The 16,510-nt window shown below is 38.6% G+C and overlaps 1 protein-coding gene across 2 annotated transcripts; it reads right to left on the bottom strand.

Annotated features, from left to right (window-relative positions):
* Positions 1–2,760: 2,760 nt before the first annotated feature.
* Positions 2,761–10,928, bottom strand: arglu1a (arginine and glutamate rich 1a). Of its 2 annotated transcripts, XM_016238780.1 has the most exons (5): positions 9,724–10,198; positions 7,870–8,095; positions 5,660–5,743; positions 4,110–4,297; positions 2,761–2,953 (listed from the first exon to the last, which is right to left on the bottom strand). In XM_016238780.1, the coding sequence occupies exons 1-4, from the start codon at positions 10,005–10,007 to the stop codon at positions 4,133–4,135; spliced, it is 759 nt and encodes a 252-aa protein (XP_016094266.1). In that variant the 5' UTR covers positions 10,008–10,198; the 3' UTR covers positions 2,761–2,953; positions 4,110–4,132. The 2 variants fall into 2 exon arrangements, with proteins under 2 accessions (XP_016094266.1, XP_016094265.1); XM_016238779.1 differs by lacking the exons at positions 2,761–2,953; positions 4,110–4,297; positions 5,660–5,743 and adding an exon at positions 10,491–10,928 and having other exon boundaries at positions 6,688–8,095; positions 9,724–9,818.
* Positions 10,929–16,510: the final 5,582 nt, after the last annotated feature.

Genomic DNA, 16,510 nt, shown 5'->3' with positions numbered 1-16,510 from the left:
TATACTACCGACATGCATCCTAAGCATGTTTAATCACTACTCTTTCTCTTTATTATATTTTATAATATCATTGTTCATTTAAATAATTAATTAAATTGTTATTATCCTGTTCCACGACACGCACAAAGGTCGATATTTTGTCCCACATGGCCAACAATCTTAAAAGAAAGGCGTGTATTTAGGTTGAGGTCGACAGAGAGCCGCCTGCTGAACGCGTGAGGGATTCATTCAGCAGTCAACAGCGCCCACTAGCGGCCAACTCAACCCAGCCCACTGAAGGCGTAAGTACATCTGACTATTCTTCTTACATTCATGTATGAGTTAAATAACAGGTTCATTACAACAATTTAGCACCATTTTGTAATTTACACTGACAAAATATTCAATCATGAATTGTATTTAATTTAATTCAGAGTATGCATATGGTGATATAGACTACATTACTCTTATAAGAGTACATTACTCTCAGTAAAGTTGATGCAGTTCAGTTTTACTTGTCAAATGCATTTGTCAAATGCAGTAGGCTACTGTTATCACAAACGCACCAATTTAAATAATATAATTTAAGTAAGAATATTACACTATAGTAGGCTATAGGCTAAACATAGTCAAAACAAGTAGCCTAACTACAAAAAAGTGCAAATATGTAACATATGTTTTATTATATTATATTATATTAGGCTATATTATAATATTATATTATGTAGGCTACAGACTGTTTAAGTTGAACTATTAAGTTCTGGAGAAATAAACAACTTAATTAAATGTATTTTCACCATGTCTGGCCTTAAGGAAGCAGTACGTCTAAAACTAAATTAGGACGCAAGTGAAGAAAAGCCGGTGTGAAAAGCATTCACACTTTCCGAAGGCTGTAATTGAATCAGCGTACATTTACTGTTATCGCCGTGTATTGCTCTGCTGGTTTAAGAGACCATCAAACGCGCGATAATTAACACACTACACATGCTGACTACACAGACGGAATGATTGCTGTGCATTAATGAAGCGGTTTATTAACGTGTTACATCAAAGAAACGCCAGTTGCCTGATTACGAAGTCTGTTTGTCTATGCATCTAATGGGTTAGATTACACATTTGTTTTTGTGCTACATAAAGACATATTTTGTCAAAGCACTAAATTGCAAGTGCAAAATGAATGAAAGAGGCAATCATAACTGTTTTCAAGCACCACTTACAAAGAGCTCCAAAGGTAATAAATTATTCACTTTATGCAATGGTAGTGTGTTTCTGAGAATGCCCCCCACACTACCAAACAAAAGTAAACAATAGGACGAGCTAACACAATTCAAGAAGAAATCATCCCAACGGGAAAACAAGGAAACAGCAATTTCCTCAACTAACTTCAAAATAACCAACGCAGATGAGTCGTGAAGATTTAAAAGTGTCCCGGTAAAGAAGTATAGGCTACGTGCAATTTTTTAGCATACATTCTTTCTTGAATGCTCCATTAGAATGTTAGAACAAATATAGCCTAGGTATTCATTTGAACAACATTTATAAATGAACAATAATCTTAATCCACGTGCACTGGAATAGCCTAATCATTATAAATACATTTGACAAATTAAAGGGAAACAAACTATTTTTATCAAGATTCTTTATTCATAACTTTTTTGTTTTTATTTTTTAGTTCTGACATATAAATATTTAAAAGTAGCCTATTTACACTATCAGTTTAAACATCTCAACCTAAATGTCCCCAAAGTCTCATGACGCTCCGTAAATGAAAAACAAACACCGCTTAACACATTCAAGATAAACTCTGAGCAGCTTCTCAGCTCTTTGAAATCACGAGGTCAGATCGATGTTTATTCAGTTGCACGCGAATAATCTCACGGTCCGTGGGTCCCTCGTAGCGTGATCAAACGCAGTAGGTTACACTTACGAGAAAACACACCTGCTGGCTTTCCTACACTCACAAACAACAGCAAAGTATGGGCATTTCCGGCCAAACTTCACGCATCGCTTCTGAACTGATCACAACAGCCGCTGTAACTTCTGCCTGGCGCTGAACACTGTATGCATGGCAATAAAAGAATTGTGGAGTTGAGCGCGCAGGGGTCGCAGAGTTTCGGCGTTACAACAGTCGTTCATCAGTGCGGCATTGTTAAAGCTGACAGTGACTAATACACGCACAAGACAGCATCATGCGGGCTCGTCGAAAAAATCGCACGTCTGTGACAGAAGGGTTTGCCAACATTTCCATTAGCTTCTCACACAGGCCAACTGAGAACCTGAGGCGGCGACCAGAAGTAACCTCGAACTGAGGAATCAGAAATAAAACTGAAAGGCAGATTAGGTTAGAAGTCTTTAACCCAGAAGAAGGGTTAAATTCTATTGTTACTGGGTCATTTACCGAAATAGGTTGGAAAATGTGATTTTAAAAGTAAATCATTTAATATTTTAAATATTCTACTAGATCAAAAAGTGTTATTAAAGAATATTGACTATGTTTTGAGGTGTTCAGTCCACAATCTAAAAAATACAAAATGCTTCCACACACTCCCTGCAACATACATTCACTAATAAGCACAAAACAAAGTCTGCCAATTTACATTTTGGCGTACTTCCCCTATGCTTTGAACGCAAGAACAGTAGTTAAACTGAACTTGTACCAACAGAGCTCCCAAACCACTGATATATATATTGACCAACCAACCACGCACACTCATATACACAAATATGGGGGGGGGGGGGGGGGGGGGGGGGGGGGGTGCCCTGTGTTTCTGAAGGTGCATCCAGCGTAACGGTGTGCAATATCAATACAACACACTGAAAAAAGCAAAAGATGACAGCTGATCTGTAAGTCTGTGGTGGTGTCTGCAAGTCCGATTTTGAAGCGTGAGGATTCAAATGTTTTTTTTTGTGGGCAGAGCGCACAGGGCAGACCTCTCTTTGAGACTCCAATTCACTTCAACATGAAGCACACATCCGAAGAGAGACAAAAAGTGTTATTAAAGAATATTGTGGCATTAAACTAAATGTAAACTTGATTAAATTATTTGTTGGGATAAAACTAACTTCAAAAAAGATCATAAGACTACAAGGTGTTTATTAGAAAAATATTTCTATAAACATTTGTAATAATTTGCTTTCTGTACAAAATCATGGTAACGGTTAAATGCTGTCCATTATTAACCATAAAGTATGATCAAATTATATATATATATATAAAATACTTGTGCTTGAAGAGTTGAATGAATGGCATTTTTGTAATAGAAGTTTTTCAACTTAATTAAAAGGAAGTAATGGTAATGTTTTATGCATATGTTCACGAGAAACACAAAATACACCCTTTTTCATGGAAGGACCTCACTAGATCTTTTAATGAGGGCAGTGTCTTGGGATTATGTTTTTTTTTTTTGCTCTACAAATCCTCTAACACTCATTCTGCACTTCAGATGTTTTGTAAGACAGCTATAATATTAATTAATTTACCTTCTTCAGAATCTTGCAAAATCTGACCTTAAAGTGACTATAAAACTGCAAAGGAGGTAGTGTTTTTTTAAAGATTAGATTTTACTGTAATTATCTTACAAAATAACAAATGACTGGTGTGTTGCAGAATATATGCAGAATTAAAATAATCGGTCAAATTAAGCAAGAGAGCGGTTACAAATTCCCAGAAGAGGACAGTTGAGGCTCTAAACAAACTCCTTTGTGGTTTGCAGAGTGCCCAAGAAACATGATTCAGGCAATGTTGTGTTCATGGGATTTATTGGTCATCACACTAAATGTCCCAGTTCACAAGCAAAGGGGTAATTTACCACAAGACAAGAACACCCTCTAGCATACACTCATACACCCACACAAACTCGCTCGCATACACACCCTAACTAGTCTTACCTGCGATTCCCGATTTCCTTAAGGTACCAACAGAGCACTAGAAACATTACAAGACTTTGTAACATTGTAACCTTTTCTTCACCAAAATGCTTGTATTATGAATGCTAAATAAGTTCTGGCCACACATATGTTCTACGTTTCAAAAATGAGCGATTTAAGTAAGGTGTATCAAAAAGGACAAATGTGATCTAGGTTACAATACTATAAATTGTAGAAGAGAAGAGAAGAGAAGAGAAGAGAAGAGAAGAGAAGAGAAGAGAAGAGGTCACTCTGTTGCTTTGAGAGTGAAGGAGAGACGAGGTCGGGACTTGCCCTTCCCCAATATCATCCTCTGTTCCTCTTTCTGTTGTTTCTGCCTCTCCTGCTCTAGCTTCATGCGTTCCTCGTGGATCTTCCTTTGTTCTTCCACAATACGTAGCTGATCCTCAGCCTAAAACACACACATGAGCAAAAGTGACTCTTTCAATCAGCCAAAGACAGATACACTTTAAATCTTTTGATGCACTAATACATTAACAAATGTACCTTAATTATCAAAACGATATGTACTAAGGAAAAAAACCTATGTTCACTGTATTCAGTACAACCATATACATAAAATGGGGGCACTGCCAAGCATCCATTTTGAAAGTTCAGACTAAACATTTCAGGGAGGGTAGGTTCTACCACAACAACACAAGCAGGAGAAAAAACAAACAAAAACCCTTGAGCATTCACAATGACTTAACGCAGTAAAAAACATCTAAACACTTCAAGTCAAAACCGTGAGGGGAAAAATATTTTCTGTCCATTTTGAGGGCGATACAAAAGGCCACAATTCCTTGAAATGTATAAACATGCACCAAATGTATTGTCAAAAATAACATTAGAGCTTTTAATTATCAGTGGACATAGGATTCAATATGAATTCACTGGCTTGATCTCTGCACGGAACAGTGTATATTAGGGTTCCCTCCCCTTTTTGATCAATGGATTTCCATGACTATTCCAGATTAGCACTTATCATTGGATAAGAACTCTAAGAACAATTTCTTAAGAGATCGCATTCACAAATAACGATTTCTAGTCATATAAATATTTAAGGGAATATTATTCTATTATTATTCACTATAGAAATTTTCAAGTTTTTCATGTTAATACTACTAATGAGTGATATCATGTTAATACTACATATACTACATACAATATACAATAACAGTAAATAATTCAACAGTAACTATACGGTTGACACTCCAATATAGTACATGACAATACAGTACTTTAACTTTGCCACCATTCATAAAATAGATTTTTTTGCTTACACTTTATTTTAAGGTGTCCTTGTTACAGTGTAATTACACTTTTAAGTAGTGAATAATATTAATTAACTACATGTACTTACTATATGGTTAGGGTTAGGATTGCATGTAATTATGCATAATTTATTGTTATTATAATAGTAAGTACATGTAACGTGTAACAAGGACACCTTAAAGTGTTCAATTTTTTTTCTTTCAAAATTTATATAGATAATATTATTGTTGTAAATTATTTTGGCCACAGTAATAGTGAAGTTCAAATCTGTTGTGACCCTAATTTCTGGTTTTCTATGGTAACCTTGTCATGCATAACAAAAAGACACTTTTCGTGTAGACAAATCTAAATACCCCCCCATACTCTAGAGCATACTCTATTATATTTCATTTTTGTTTTGTGAACATATTTTTTCTTATTTGTTTTCATATTTTGTTGTGTTTGGCTTTTGTTTCTTGTTTTCTGCTTTGCTGTCAAAATAAAACATAGGAATAAGTACCAGCTTTGCCTGAGCATCAGCAATCTTTCGGTTGTTTTCTTCCAAAATTCTCTCCAGCTCCTCTCGCTTGGATTTTTCTTCCACCTAAAGGAGTGACATGGTGACATGTTAGGGTGGGGAGACAAATCCACTGAAATAAGTCCCCATAAACCCAGTTGCACACTCAAACACGTCTACACTCGCACAAACAGGAACCAGCCAGCGACACTCGCACAGTCTCTCTCACCCGCTTTCACACACACTCCACATTCCGATCTGCAGCATCAAATGTCTGAAGCTAACCTCTATGTATGCAACAATGAGCACAAAAACCCACCCACGGATGCATTCAGTCACACCTTTAATCCCCGCCACGTTATATGTAAATACAATCATCCAAACATCCATTTACCCATTCATTTACATCCATTCAGAACAGGTATGTATAGACAACACATCGACAACTAACGAAGAATCTCATTCGTTTGCAGATGGATAAAGGAAAAAATAAAATAAAATCATTTTGCTCGTTCTCTCTCTCTCTCTCTCTTTATACTTGATCAGCATCCATAAGCAAAAAGTTTCAAAAGAAAATGAGAGAGACAAAGAAAGATTAACTTAAACAAAGGAGAGAGTGAATAGTAGTGGCTCACCAATGCTCGTATACCTACGCCTTTCTCCTTTGACTGTGTACTGTACCTACACAACTGCTGATTAAAGGGGTGAGTATTTACTGCCTGGTCCCGTGTGTCCCGTCCTGGACAGCGCTGCACCTCGCCTTTAAAAATGTTTGAGCTGCTAGCACGAGCTAGTGCTCTTACACAGCAACACCACATGCAGTATATATAGCACAGTCCAGGAAAATGAATTATGTTAATCATACAACATTACCGTGTGGGGACGTCAGGCTATTAATGTTAAACGATGTTAAAGACTGCAAAAACACAAAGGTGGGATCATTCATTAGAAGTGTTTGTTTGAAAACAAAAACATTGATGTGTTGGCGTCTAAGCTCAATGGTACAGTAGCATTGAGTGTGGATGTAGTAGTGTGTGTCTGTGTGTTTTTGCGTGTGTGTGTGTACCCGTACGGCAGCACTCCTGAGGAAAAGCAAATCGTGAGGACACAGAAGTACATTTAAAACACTGCACTTGTAACGACGTCAAAACAGAAGGGTCAAAGAAAAAAAAAATGTTAGAAATCTAATAAAAAAATAATTCAGCCATTAATAAATATAAAACATATATGACAGAAATGGATGAGCAATAAAGGGAAGGGTAGAGCGTTTTGTGATTGATGGTGCAAATGAAGACAAAATCTTCCTAAATCTACAACAATATGGATTCATTTAATGGTTCAGTACCAGGGCTACAGATGATGGGCACAAATCTAAAATGTACAGAAGGAGGGCACATATCTAACCCTATTAGTGCTGAGCCACTGGATTTTGTGTGCGCTTGTGGAATGGAATTAGTTTCTCGTTCATAACTCATTGCGTCTTTACAATTACAGCACAGTAACCCTCCTTTATGGTATGGGTGGAATTACAAGATATGGATTTAGCAAATTAACAAGTTTAAGTGCGGTCTAGTGGCTACAAAAGGTCTTGTGTGTTTGTAACATCCAAAACAGAATTACGTCTTGACCTATCAAAGTGTATAATGGTGGATGTTCACACTGAAAGCTCATACACAAAAACAGGCCTGGTTTGAATGCCGAGTGACTTTTTTAAGAAAAGCGTTTTATTGAAGACAAACAGTTTCATACATTGGTGACAGTAAAACGCAAAAATATATGAGTAGTAAAGAGAGCAGGGTAGGGGTGGAAAATAAAAGGGGAGCGAAAAGATGGGAAACATAATATTGGTCCATCACAGCCATGGCAAAACGTTGACTTGAAACCCCCGAGAGTGCACTAGAGGTGTGTGACTCAATAAAATTGAAGAATTACAGAAAAAGTGCAGAGCTTGTCAGTCAACAGAGTAAACGCGGACTCAATCACCCAATGTCCTTAAATATTAGCGTTCCCCAGACAGCAGCTCAAAAGAACTGCTCCAAGCATCACATCACACCTTGAAAAAGTCGCATTTTGTAATTAATTTTATTCCCCACCCGATCAATCGAGCTAGCCTGCGTCTCTTGATGTATCTCGTGGAGAAACGAGTGCCAGGTTGTGCCACGGCTGTGGGTGTGCGGCTCAGCTCCGCTGCGTTCCGAACGACCGAGCGTTACCTCTCTGGCTTTCTGGGCGTTCAGTTCAGCCTGCCTCTGTCTCTCTAGCTCCTGCAAAAGCTGTGCCTCCATGATGCGCTTGGCCTCCTCTACCCGCCGTAACACCTCATGCTCGATCTCATCACGCCGCTTCTCAAGCTCCTCCTCTACACGCCGTGCTACAAGCTCCTCCACGCGCCTCGCCGTCTCCTCCTCAATCAGACGCTCCTCAATCTCCTGTTGACGGCTGTAGAGGATACGAGAAAGAAAGGATGAAACATTGCAGTTTTATTGGTAGACCCTTAAATTATGGAATGCCAAAGTTGACTTAATTAGAAATAAATAAATACATGCACAAAGAAATGTAAAAAAGCAAATATAAATAAATATGCAAAGATAAGTAAAAAAGCAAAAATAAATAATTGTTTATAATTTTATTTCCTTGTGTATTTTTTTCCACATTTATTTATTTTTTCTTTTCTTTATTTCCACTTTTATTTATTTTCACATGTATTTCTTTCTTTCTTTATACATTTCTTTGTCAGTAGGGTAATGAGGAGGGCGTGTTTTACCTCAGGAATAGCAATCGAGCCAGAGTAGGCGAGGAGTAAGCTTTGAGGCCACAGTGACACTTTGTGGTGCCCAAACGAAGTACAAGAAGTGTAGCCTACATGACGTGCCTGTTGATAGTGTGGAATGTATGATTTAGATGGGCAATATGGCCAAAATCTTATATCACACGACAGGTTATTATTTCAATTTTTTTACGTAGGGGTTCGTTTCGGCTAGGAAGCGTGCAATCTGTGATCGAGTGCATTTGCTGAAGCTCGCGAAAGCCTGCAATCGCTATCTTATGCGCACTGTTTTTTAGGTTTCACTTTCAACGCATGTTTCAAAGATTCGGGATAGAAGGAGGCATCAGTTACTGTAGAAGATTTGTCGCCTCGCGCCACTTCCCGGAATGGGTTCTCTTGGTGTAGACATGGCTTTAGATTAATCACACGTTTTAGGCTGGAAATATCCAGAATTAGATCAAACAAAAGGTGTCCATTGGAGCAGAGCTAGTGAAACACACACCATGCATTATAGCCTAAAACATGTTTAATATTTGCGACTGACAACAACGATTGTATGCGGCTATACAGTGGAGATGCGTTCACTGTCAAATATCATTCAGATTTCATTTGAAAATAAATGCGATTTATCGTGCAGCCCTATAACTTTATAAATGTTTCTGTATTGCTTTATTGCATTTAAATGTTCAGTTATTTTGTTATAAGAAAAAAGTTATTAAACATGTTATACTGTATTATGACAGCACTTTTTTAAAACTAAATTTCAATATCGTGATAATACCGTATACCATGATAAAAGCATGAGCAATTAATCGCAACATGAAAATTAGATACCGGCATATCCCTAATATATATACTTATTATATATATTTTTTTTTAATCATTTTTCATTATATACATACGTTTATAACTTTACATTTTCTCATTTAAAATAACTAAAGTAAAAATATTTCATTCAATATTTACTTTAAAAGTAATACTGTTTTATTTATTTGTTAATTATTTCATCAGAGAAGGTTAATGGGAAGATTTTAATTTTGCAATTGTATTTAACTAATTTGTTAGTGTTTTGGAAAACAGTGACACAACACACACACCCTCCCACACACCCACACACACACGCGCACGCACACACGCACACACACACGCACGCACACTCACTCCCACACACGCACACACACACACAGACACACACGCACACACACTCACACCCACACACACACACACACACACACACACACACACACACACACACACACACACACACACACACACACACACACACACATAGATGTCTTACATCTTCCTCTGGCTCTCTATCTCTGCTCTCCTCTCCTCCTCCTCTCTCTTCTGTTTCTCGTCGGTGTTTCTCTTGCTCAGTGTCCGGCCGAACATGTCGGTTCGGTCCGGGGGTGAGCCACCTCTGTCCCTCCTGCTGTCTGACCTCGAGCGGGACCTTCTGCTCCTTTTCAGTTCCTTTGACCTGCTCCTTTTCTTGCTGGATTTGGATCTGGAGCGGCTCCGTTTGCGGCTGTGTTTTGAGTGTTTGGATCGGGACGCGCTGTGGCTCCGGGAGCGACCCATATTCTGCACGAATAAATCCGACTGACACCGCTAAAGAGGGTCTTGTGAATGCAGCACGGTCTGCAGCGACCTCGTGTAATATTATGTGACAGCTACTTGTGTAATTGTTTAATATAAGCTCGTTTAATCAGAAAGGTTGCTGTTTTCTGCTCCAGTGAATCTGCGGAACAATCAATATGGCGACCGCCTCCAGTCTTCCTTTTCCCAGAATGCAACGGGTTCGGCTCTTTTCGGAAATTTCCGGGCTGATGCCGAGTGAGTGAGCAACTGACTACAAAGCAGAAGCCTTCCCCCCCCAAACAACTGCACGCCTTACAGTAATTTAGTACTACACAATGCATTATAAGCGGTATACAGTTGTTATTGTGGATGCATATTTTGGCAAATCCAAAGGTCATCCAGGTGGTCATGAAGAAAAAAGGTCACTGTCCACATTATATTCTGTCCACATACCGTACTCTTGCTCAGTGTCCGTCCGAACATGTCGGTTCGGTCCGGGGGTGAGCCACCTCTGTCCCTCCTGCTGTCTGACCTCGAGCGGGACCTTCTGCTCCTTTTCAGTTCCTTTGACCTGCTCCTTTTCTTGCTGGATTTGGATCTGGAGCGGCTCCGTTTGCGGCTGTGTTTTGAGTGTTTGGATCGGGACGCGCTGTGGCTCCGGGAGCGACCCATATTCTGCACGAATAAATCCGACTGACACCGCTAAAGAGGGTCTTGTGAATGCAGCACGGTCTGCAGCGACCTCGTGTAATATTATGTGACAGCTACTTGTGTAATTGTTTAATTTAAGCTCGTTTAATCAGAAAGGTTGCTGTTTTCTGCTCCAGTGAATCTGCGGAATCAATCAATATGGCGACCGCCTCCAGTCTTCCTTTTCCCAGAATGCAACGGGTTCGGCTCTTTTCGGAAATTTCCGGGCTGATGCCGAGTGAGTGAGCAACACGAGACTGGAGTCTGGGGAAGCATGAAGGCAGAACTCGCTGAGGAATCTTCACACAATACGTTTTTTTTTAAGTAGGCTAGTAAGTGAAACAGTATTCCACACTAAAGAAGAGTATATGCTACTTTTTGTCATCACATTATTTAATGAGTGACATTTCAGTTACCTTTCTAGAAATAAATGTAATTTTATGTAAAATGTCTTTTTACATTTGACAGTCTGATCAAATAAGCTAAGAAAGAGATAAAACCACTGATCTATAATAGAGAATTATATAATTATATATAGATCAGTGGATAAAACTCAAAGTAGATAATACTACCAGTTCATCCATAAAAGCTGAGTTGATAGGCTAAGTCAAGCACATTGCAGTGTGGATACAGTAGGCTATTCCAAGCATTTTTGCTAATGTGAGTGTATTATGCTATTCCAAATGTCAGAGGTTTGAAAGAAATACAAGCTGGTTAACAAGTTATTATCTAATGGGCAGGTCCAGACAAAATCTACAGACCTTTTTGCATCGTCTCCACTGATTTTTGAGGTTGCTGAGTGGATAAAAACGTTATAAAATGTGTCAAATGGAGCTGAGAGTTCCACACTCTTATTGATAGCTAAAATAATCAAATTAGCCGGAATGTAGGGCCTAATAAAAAGACACGTGGTGTGCAATGTGTTGTGAATGACAGGAATGCAAAGCTTTTTTGAGGAAGTCTGCTAACGGGTGATTTACTGGAACGTAAGAATTTCATTGTGCAGTGCAGTCTGTGCAACTGAGAACATATACCTAACAGCTTAGTGTCAACAATCTGGTTAGGCAACAGTCTACTATGCATTCCAAAAAATAATAATCAGTTTCTTGCCCACTTGTTTTCGACAAAATCTTTCTGTGTACCATTCTGCTGGTCCTGTTTTAGCACATTTTGTTGGCTTCCTCGAGAGATAAGCTTATCCTAGCTCCATATGAAGACCAATTCATAACTTATTCTATTTTTGTCAGGCCCATTTGCTGACAGAACGGTCATTCTAAGATTAGGTCCAAGCCCATTCGAACTCCAGGGGAGCATTGTGACAGGCAGTTGCTTATTCTGATAAACTACAGGCTAAAAATATTCGGCCAGGGCTATTTTAAAACACACATGAGCAAAGCCATAGTGACTCCGTTTTAAGAACTGGGAAAGCGGGTCTAGATAAGAGCGGGAAAGATGACTTTCTCTTTTGTTTTTGCATGCCAAGAAAATAAGGTTTGGAATTTTGGATCAGTCATTGTCGCCAAATTCACCAAACCACATCCATATGCCCTCAGATCACGACATGAGTGACCTGTGATACCTTTGCATCTTTTTCTTTAAAGTTTGAAGCAGGTTGCTGTTCACTGCTATTATATAGACAAACAGTTATTTTTTCTCTTTAATATTCGGCCAGGGCTATTTTAAAACACACATGAGCAAAGCCATAGTGACTCCGTTTTAAGAACTGGGAAAGCGGGTCTAGATAAGAGCGGGAAAGATGACTTTCTCTTTTGTTTTTGCATGCCAAGAAAATAAGGTTTGGAATTTTGGATCAGTCATTGTCGCCAAATTCACCAAACCACATCATATGCCCTCAGATCACGACATGAGTGACCTGTGATACCTTTGCATCTTTTTCTTTAAAGTTTGAAGCAGGTTGCCGTTCACTGCTATTATATAGACAAACAGTTATTTTTTCTCTTTATAAACTGACACTTTAAATTGTCACCACAATATATGTTGTCATACTGCCCAGCCCTATATCTTCTTTTGTGTTCCACATAAGAAAGAAAGTCATACAGGTTTGTGTGAACTATCCCTTAAACATTTATGCACTAACCACTAAGGGTGCAGTGGTTTTATGGTTCAAACTCAGTTTCTAGGTGCTGGTTGTATAAACTGCTTAGACTAGACTTAAAAGTTAGTCATCTAATTTTTTCTTCAAGACTGGTCATTAGTCAGATACATAAAAAGGTAGATGAGTCTAATTTGAAAAGTAAGACTGATAACCACTTGGTTAACTGCTAGTTGGTCAAACTAGGTCTTAAGACACAGTGGCTATATTTATGTTTACTGGCTCCAGGTCATAGGTCACATCTTTGAGCCCATAATTTATTGCCAGATACCACCAGCAAGACGAGGCGATAGTATTTGAAAAACCTGTACACTCCAGTGTTACCAGCATCACCTCGGCAAACTCTTCTTGAGCCTGTTCATCATTCAGTAAGGTGTGTTGTTGTAGTTGAAGAGTAGTTTGGTGTCCATGGTCATTGTAACAGAATAATGAACAAAGTTGCTTAGATGAATAATCCAGGACGAGTGGGAGAACACTGTCAGCTTTGAGATGAAACGGAGTATTTCAGGAGAAGTTATGCTAGGGATTTGTTTTTACTTGAGGAAGGACATTTTAGTGGTTTTTCATGTTAATTTCCTAAACACAAACAAACTGTTCTCTGTTGTTTTTCCAGAGAATGTAAATAGTATTATATGTGTCAAACTAAATGACTTATATAATATACAGAATAATATACATAAAGTTGCTCAGATGAGTACTCCAGGACAAGTGGGAGAACACTGCAATTTTAGGCTCAATTTGAGATGGAACTGTGGATTTCGGGAGAAGTTATTATTGAAGTGAACGTTTCAGATATGTAGTTCAGAAAAGCTAATAAAAAGAACATTTTCGCTTTCTGGAAAGCAGCAGTAATAGCTGGTAGATGTTAGAGATATCATTTCATTTGAGGAAGGATATTTTAGTGGTTTTTCCATGTTCAATTCCTAAACACAAACAATTCTCATTCTTTTCTATAGGAAGTCAACAGTATTATATGTGTCTGACATGATCAATGAGCATCAAACTAAATGACTTAGCTACTTCCCAGCTGCTACGCTAAGAACGACAGCATTTCCTTCCAGTGGAGTAACATCACACAAAAGACAGACACCACCACTACCTTAGGCCAGATCACTCGCTTTCAATCGAGCCATTTTACAATTCTCAAACATATTAACCTCATCTTTAAATGATTAGTTGAGCAGTATAATGCCGCTGCTTTTTCCCGCTCTTCCAACATGAATGGCCTTCATGCTACTCGAGTTAATGAAAAGTCGCTACGCTCTTTCTTCCCTCTTTTTTGCTCGTTTGATCAAAGATGGCCTCTCCTCTCTAGCTAACCTCACCTCTCAGTTGGCCGTAGCCTCTGTCTCTTGAGGGTGAGGGCACTTAACAAACACAGGATCCCACTGCTGGGGCACATTGTCATGTTGATGTCCCAGGGGCCCTACACAAAGGGCCATTGAAGAGAGGAAAGGAGAGAAAGACCTGAGACAGAGAGAGAGGGAGAACAAGGCTCTCAGGAGGAGTTTCTTTAACCCGTTCTGCAGCGTGTGTGTGTGTTGAGCGGGGGAGGGTCATATACCGGCTATAGCTTCAGTGTTGTTGGTCACTGGACTGATCCTGGTCACCGACTTCTTAAAGTCTCCTGGGGTTGTTTCTGCAAAGAGTCACCTTACTGTGTGTGTGAGGTTTCATGGAAATTCAAGAAGCTTTTCACTCCGACATGCTTCAGTTGCTTGTTAACTCTGTATATGTTTCCTTTAGGCACCATTAAAACTGTGTACCTGACATACATTGCATTAAGTTTTTCATCGCCTTTACTATTCCTCAAACGTCTCACCCTAAGAATTAAACGGTCATCAAATAACACATCCATTGTGAAGCTTATAGGAGAGGTGTGTACTGTTACGTTTGCCTGTTTTAGAAGACAAAGTGGACAAAAAAAATCAAGTGGCTTCGAAAAGGGGTCTGAACCATATCTAGGTGGCTAAAAAAGGCGACTGTAACAGCGAAGACCGCAATGGAAAAAAGCCAATGGCTTTATTGTGTTTTTATCCTCAACAGTTTTTTTCAAGTGTAAGGGATACTTTTTATTGTGTACAGTTTATAAACGTGTCAAATAAATTTCCGTTCAATTCAAAATTATAGATCTTGTCACTAAAAGTTTTGTGGAGGTTGTTTCATGTGGAAATTGACCTTATGATGTCCCATTTGAAATTTTGGGTTGAAGGGTGGGTGGGTAGGGTTGGGTATCGTTTTACTGATTTGAATCCAATTTGCAAGCTTTCTTTGTGAGGATCGATTCAGATTTTATTAGATTAGGGTCTGATTCATTTGGGCATATGTCAGTTATAATGTATAATATTTGGCTTGCATAATATTATTATCTGTCTTTATCACGTACAGATATATATGCTGTTATTAAGAAATGTCTACAAAGAAAAATGTATTATGGATTCCACAAAAATATTAAGCAGCGTAACATTGATAATAATACAAAATGTTTCTTGAGCACCAAGTCAGCATATTAGAATGATTTCTGAAGGAACATGTGACACTCACGATGGTAGCAATGGCCACTGACAATTAACTTTACCAAATAAATTCTATATTAATATAGAAAACAGTTATTTTAAGTTATTTGTAATACCGGTAATATCAAAAAATAAATGCAACTGTGGTGAGCATATGAGACCCAAACTTTTGAATGATAGTGTATGTATTATTTTTGAATGTTTTTTTATTTAAATATTTCAGGAAAGAGAAAGAGAAATGTGGGTGTGGGATTGTTTGACTAGTAAACAACTATCCAGAACAGCCTTACAGCCATATAGAAACGCATTAAAACCACTTAGCAACCGCATAAAAACCACCCATAACATCATATAATTGTGGCAGTGATATTTGCATGGACGAGCTTACTTAAAAAATGTAAAAATCTAGTTAAAGTGCTTCTCAACTACTAGCAGCAGCAGGATAAAATACATTTCAGTAATACATTTCTTACAATCCCCACATCCTCCATTGTTTGGGTGTCCCGCCCCGTCATTGGTGTAGCCAATGTTGTTATGTCTCAAACAAACACATTGCAACAGATTGGTGCAGCTTGTGACACACTTCACTTTTCAAAAGTGTTAAAAGTTTAAATGCGGATCCAATCCATTAAATCCATTAGATGTGGACCCAAAGCCTCTGTCATCGAAGAAAGTAGTAGTTAGTGAGCTCTCTGTCAAAGAGCATTGAGCTCTGAGACCCTCTTTTATAATAAACGGCTATATAGATGGAAGGCTGTGACAGGCCAAGCAAAGAGGTGAAAGGTCATTTCTGTAGTATTGGATTGACCTGAATGGTGATCAGGCACAGATTAAATGTACAGGTCTGTCTCATTCGTTCCTACTCTTGATTTTCTTGGTGAGAAGGAGAAACATTTCTCTGTGCCAATAAAAAACAAGTTATTTAACCCTTCTTTTTTTCCTTTTCCCTTCTTAACTGTTTAATCTCTACGAAGAGATCCTTGAGAAAAAAAGGGAGGCAGAGAGACGTTGGCAACACAGGAAAAAGAGCCTGAGAATGTCCCTGCAGGAAAAGAGCCACATCCATCACGGCTCCAGACCTCCTCTCCTCATCTCACTCTCTGTCCCACTCTCTACCTGGTCTAGAAACAATGGTCATTTCCTGCTACTGAGGCTTGAGACTGGAAGCTGGAATGACAGAGTGA

Source organism: Sinocyclocheilus grahami, unplaced genomic scaffold (genome assembly GCF_001515645.1).
Source record: "Sinocyclocheilus grahami isolate Dianchi unplaced genomic scaffold, SAMN03320097.WGS_v1.1 scaffold547.1, whole genome shotgun sequence".
In the NCBI taxonomy this organism is placed as follows: domain Eukaryota; kingdom Metazoa; phylum Chordata; class Actinopteri; order Cypriniformes; family Cyprinidae; genus Sinocyclocheilus; species Sinocyclocheilus grahami.
Note: the sequence above shows the minus strand (reverse complement) of the source record. Positions and strands in the feature narration are given on the sequence as shown.

Excerpts from the sequence above, each read along its gene's own strand:
- arglu1a (XM_016238780.1), bottom strand. The coding sequence starts at position 10,007 with ATGGGTCGCTCCCGGAGCCACAGCGCGTCCCGATCCAAACACTCAAAA. Across the intron at positions 8,096-9,723 it reads ATAGAGAGCCAGAGGAAGAT|CCGTCAACAGGAGATTGAGG; the intron begins GTAAGACATCTA and ends TATCCTCTACAG. Across the intron at positions 4,298-5,659 it reads CTGATGCTCAGGCAAAGCTG|GCTGAGGATCAGCTACGTAT; the intron begins GTACTTATTCCT and ends TGTGTGTTTTAG.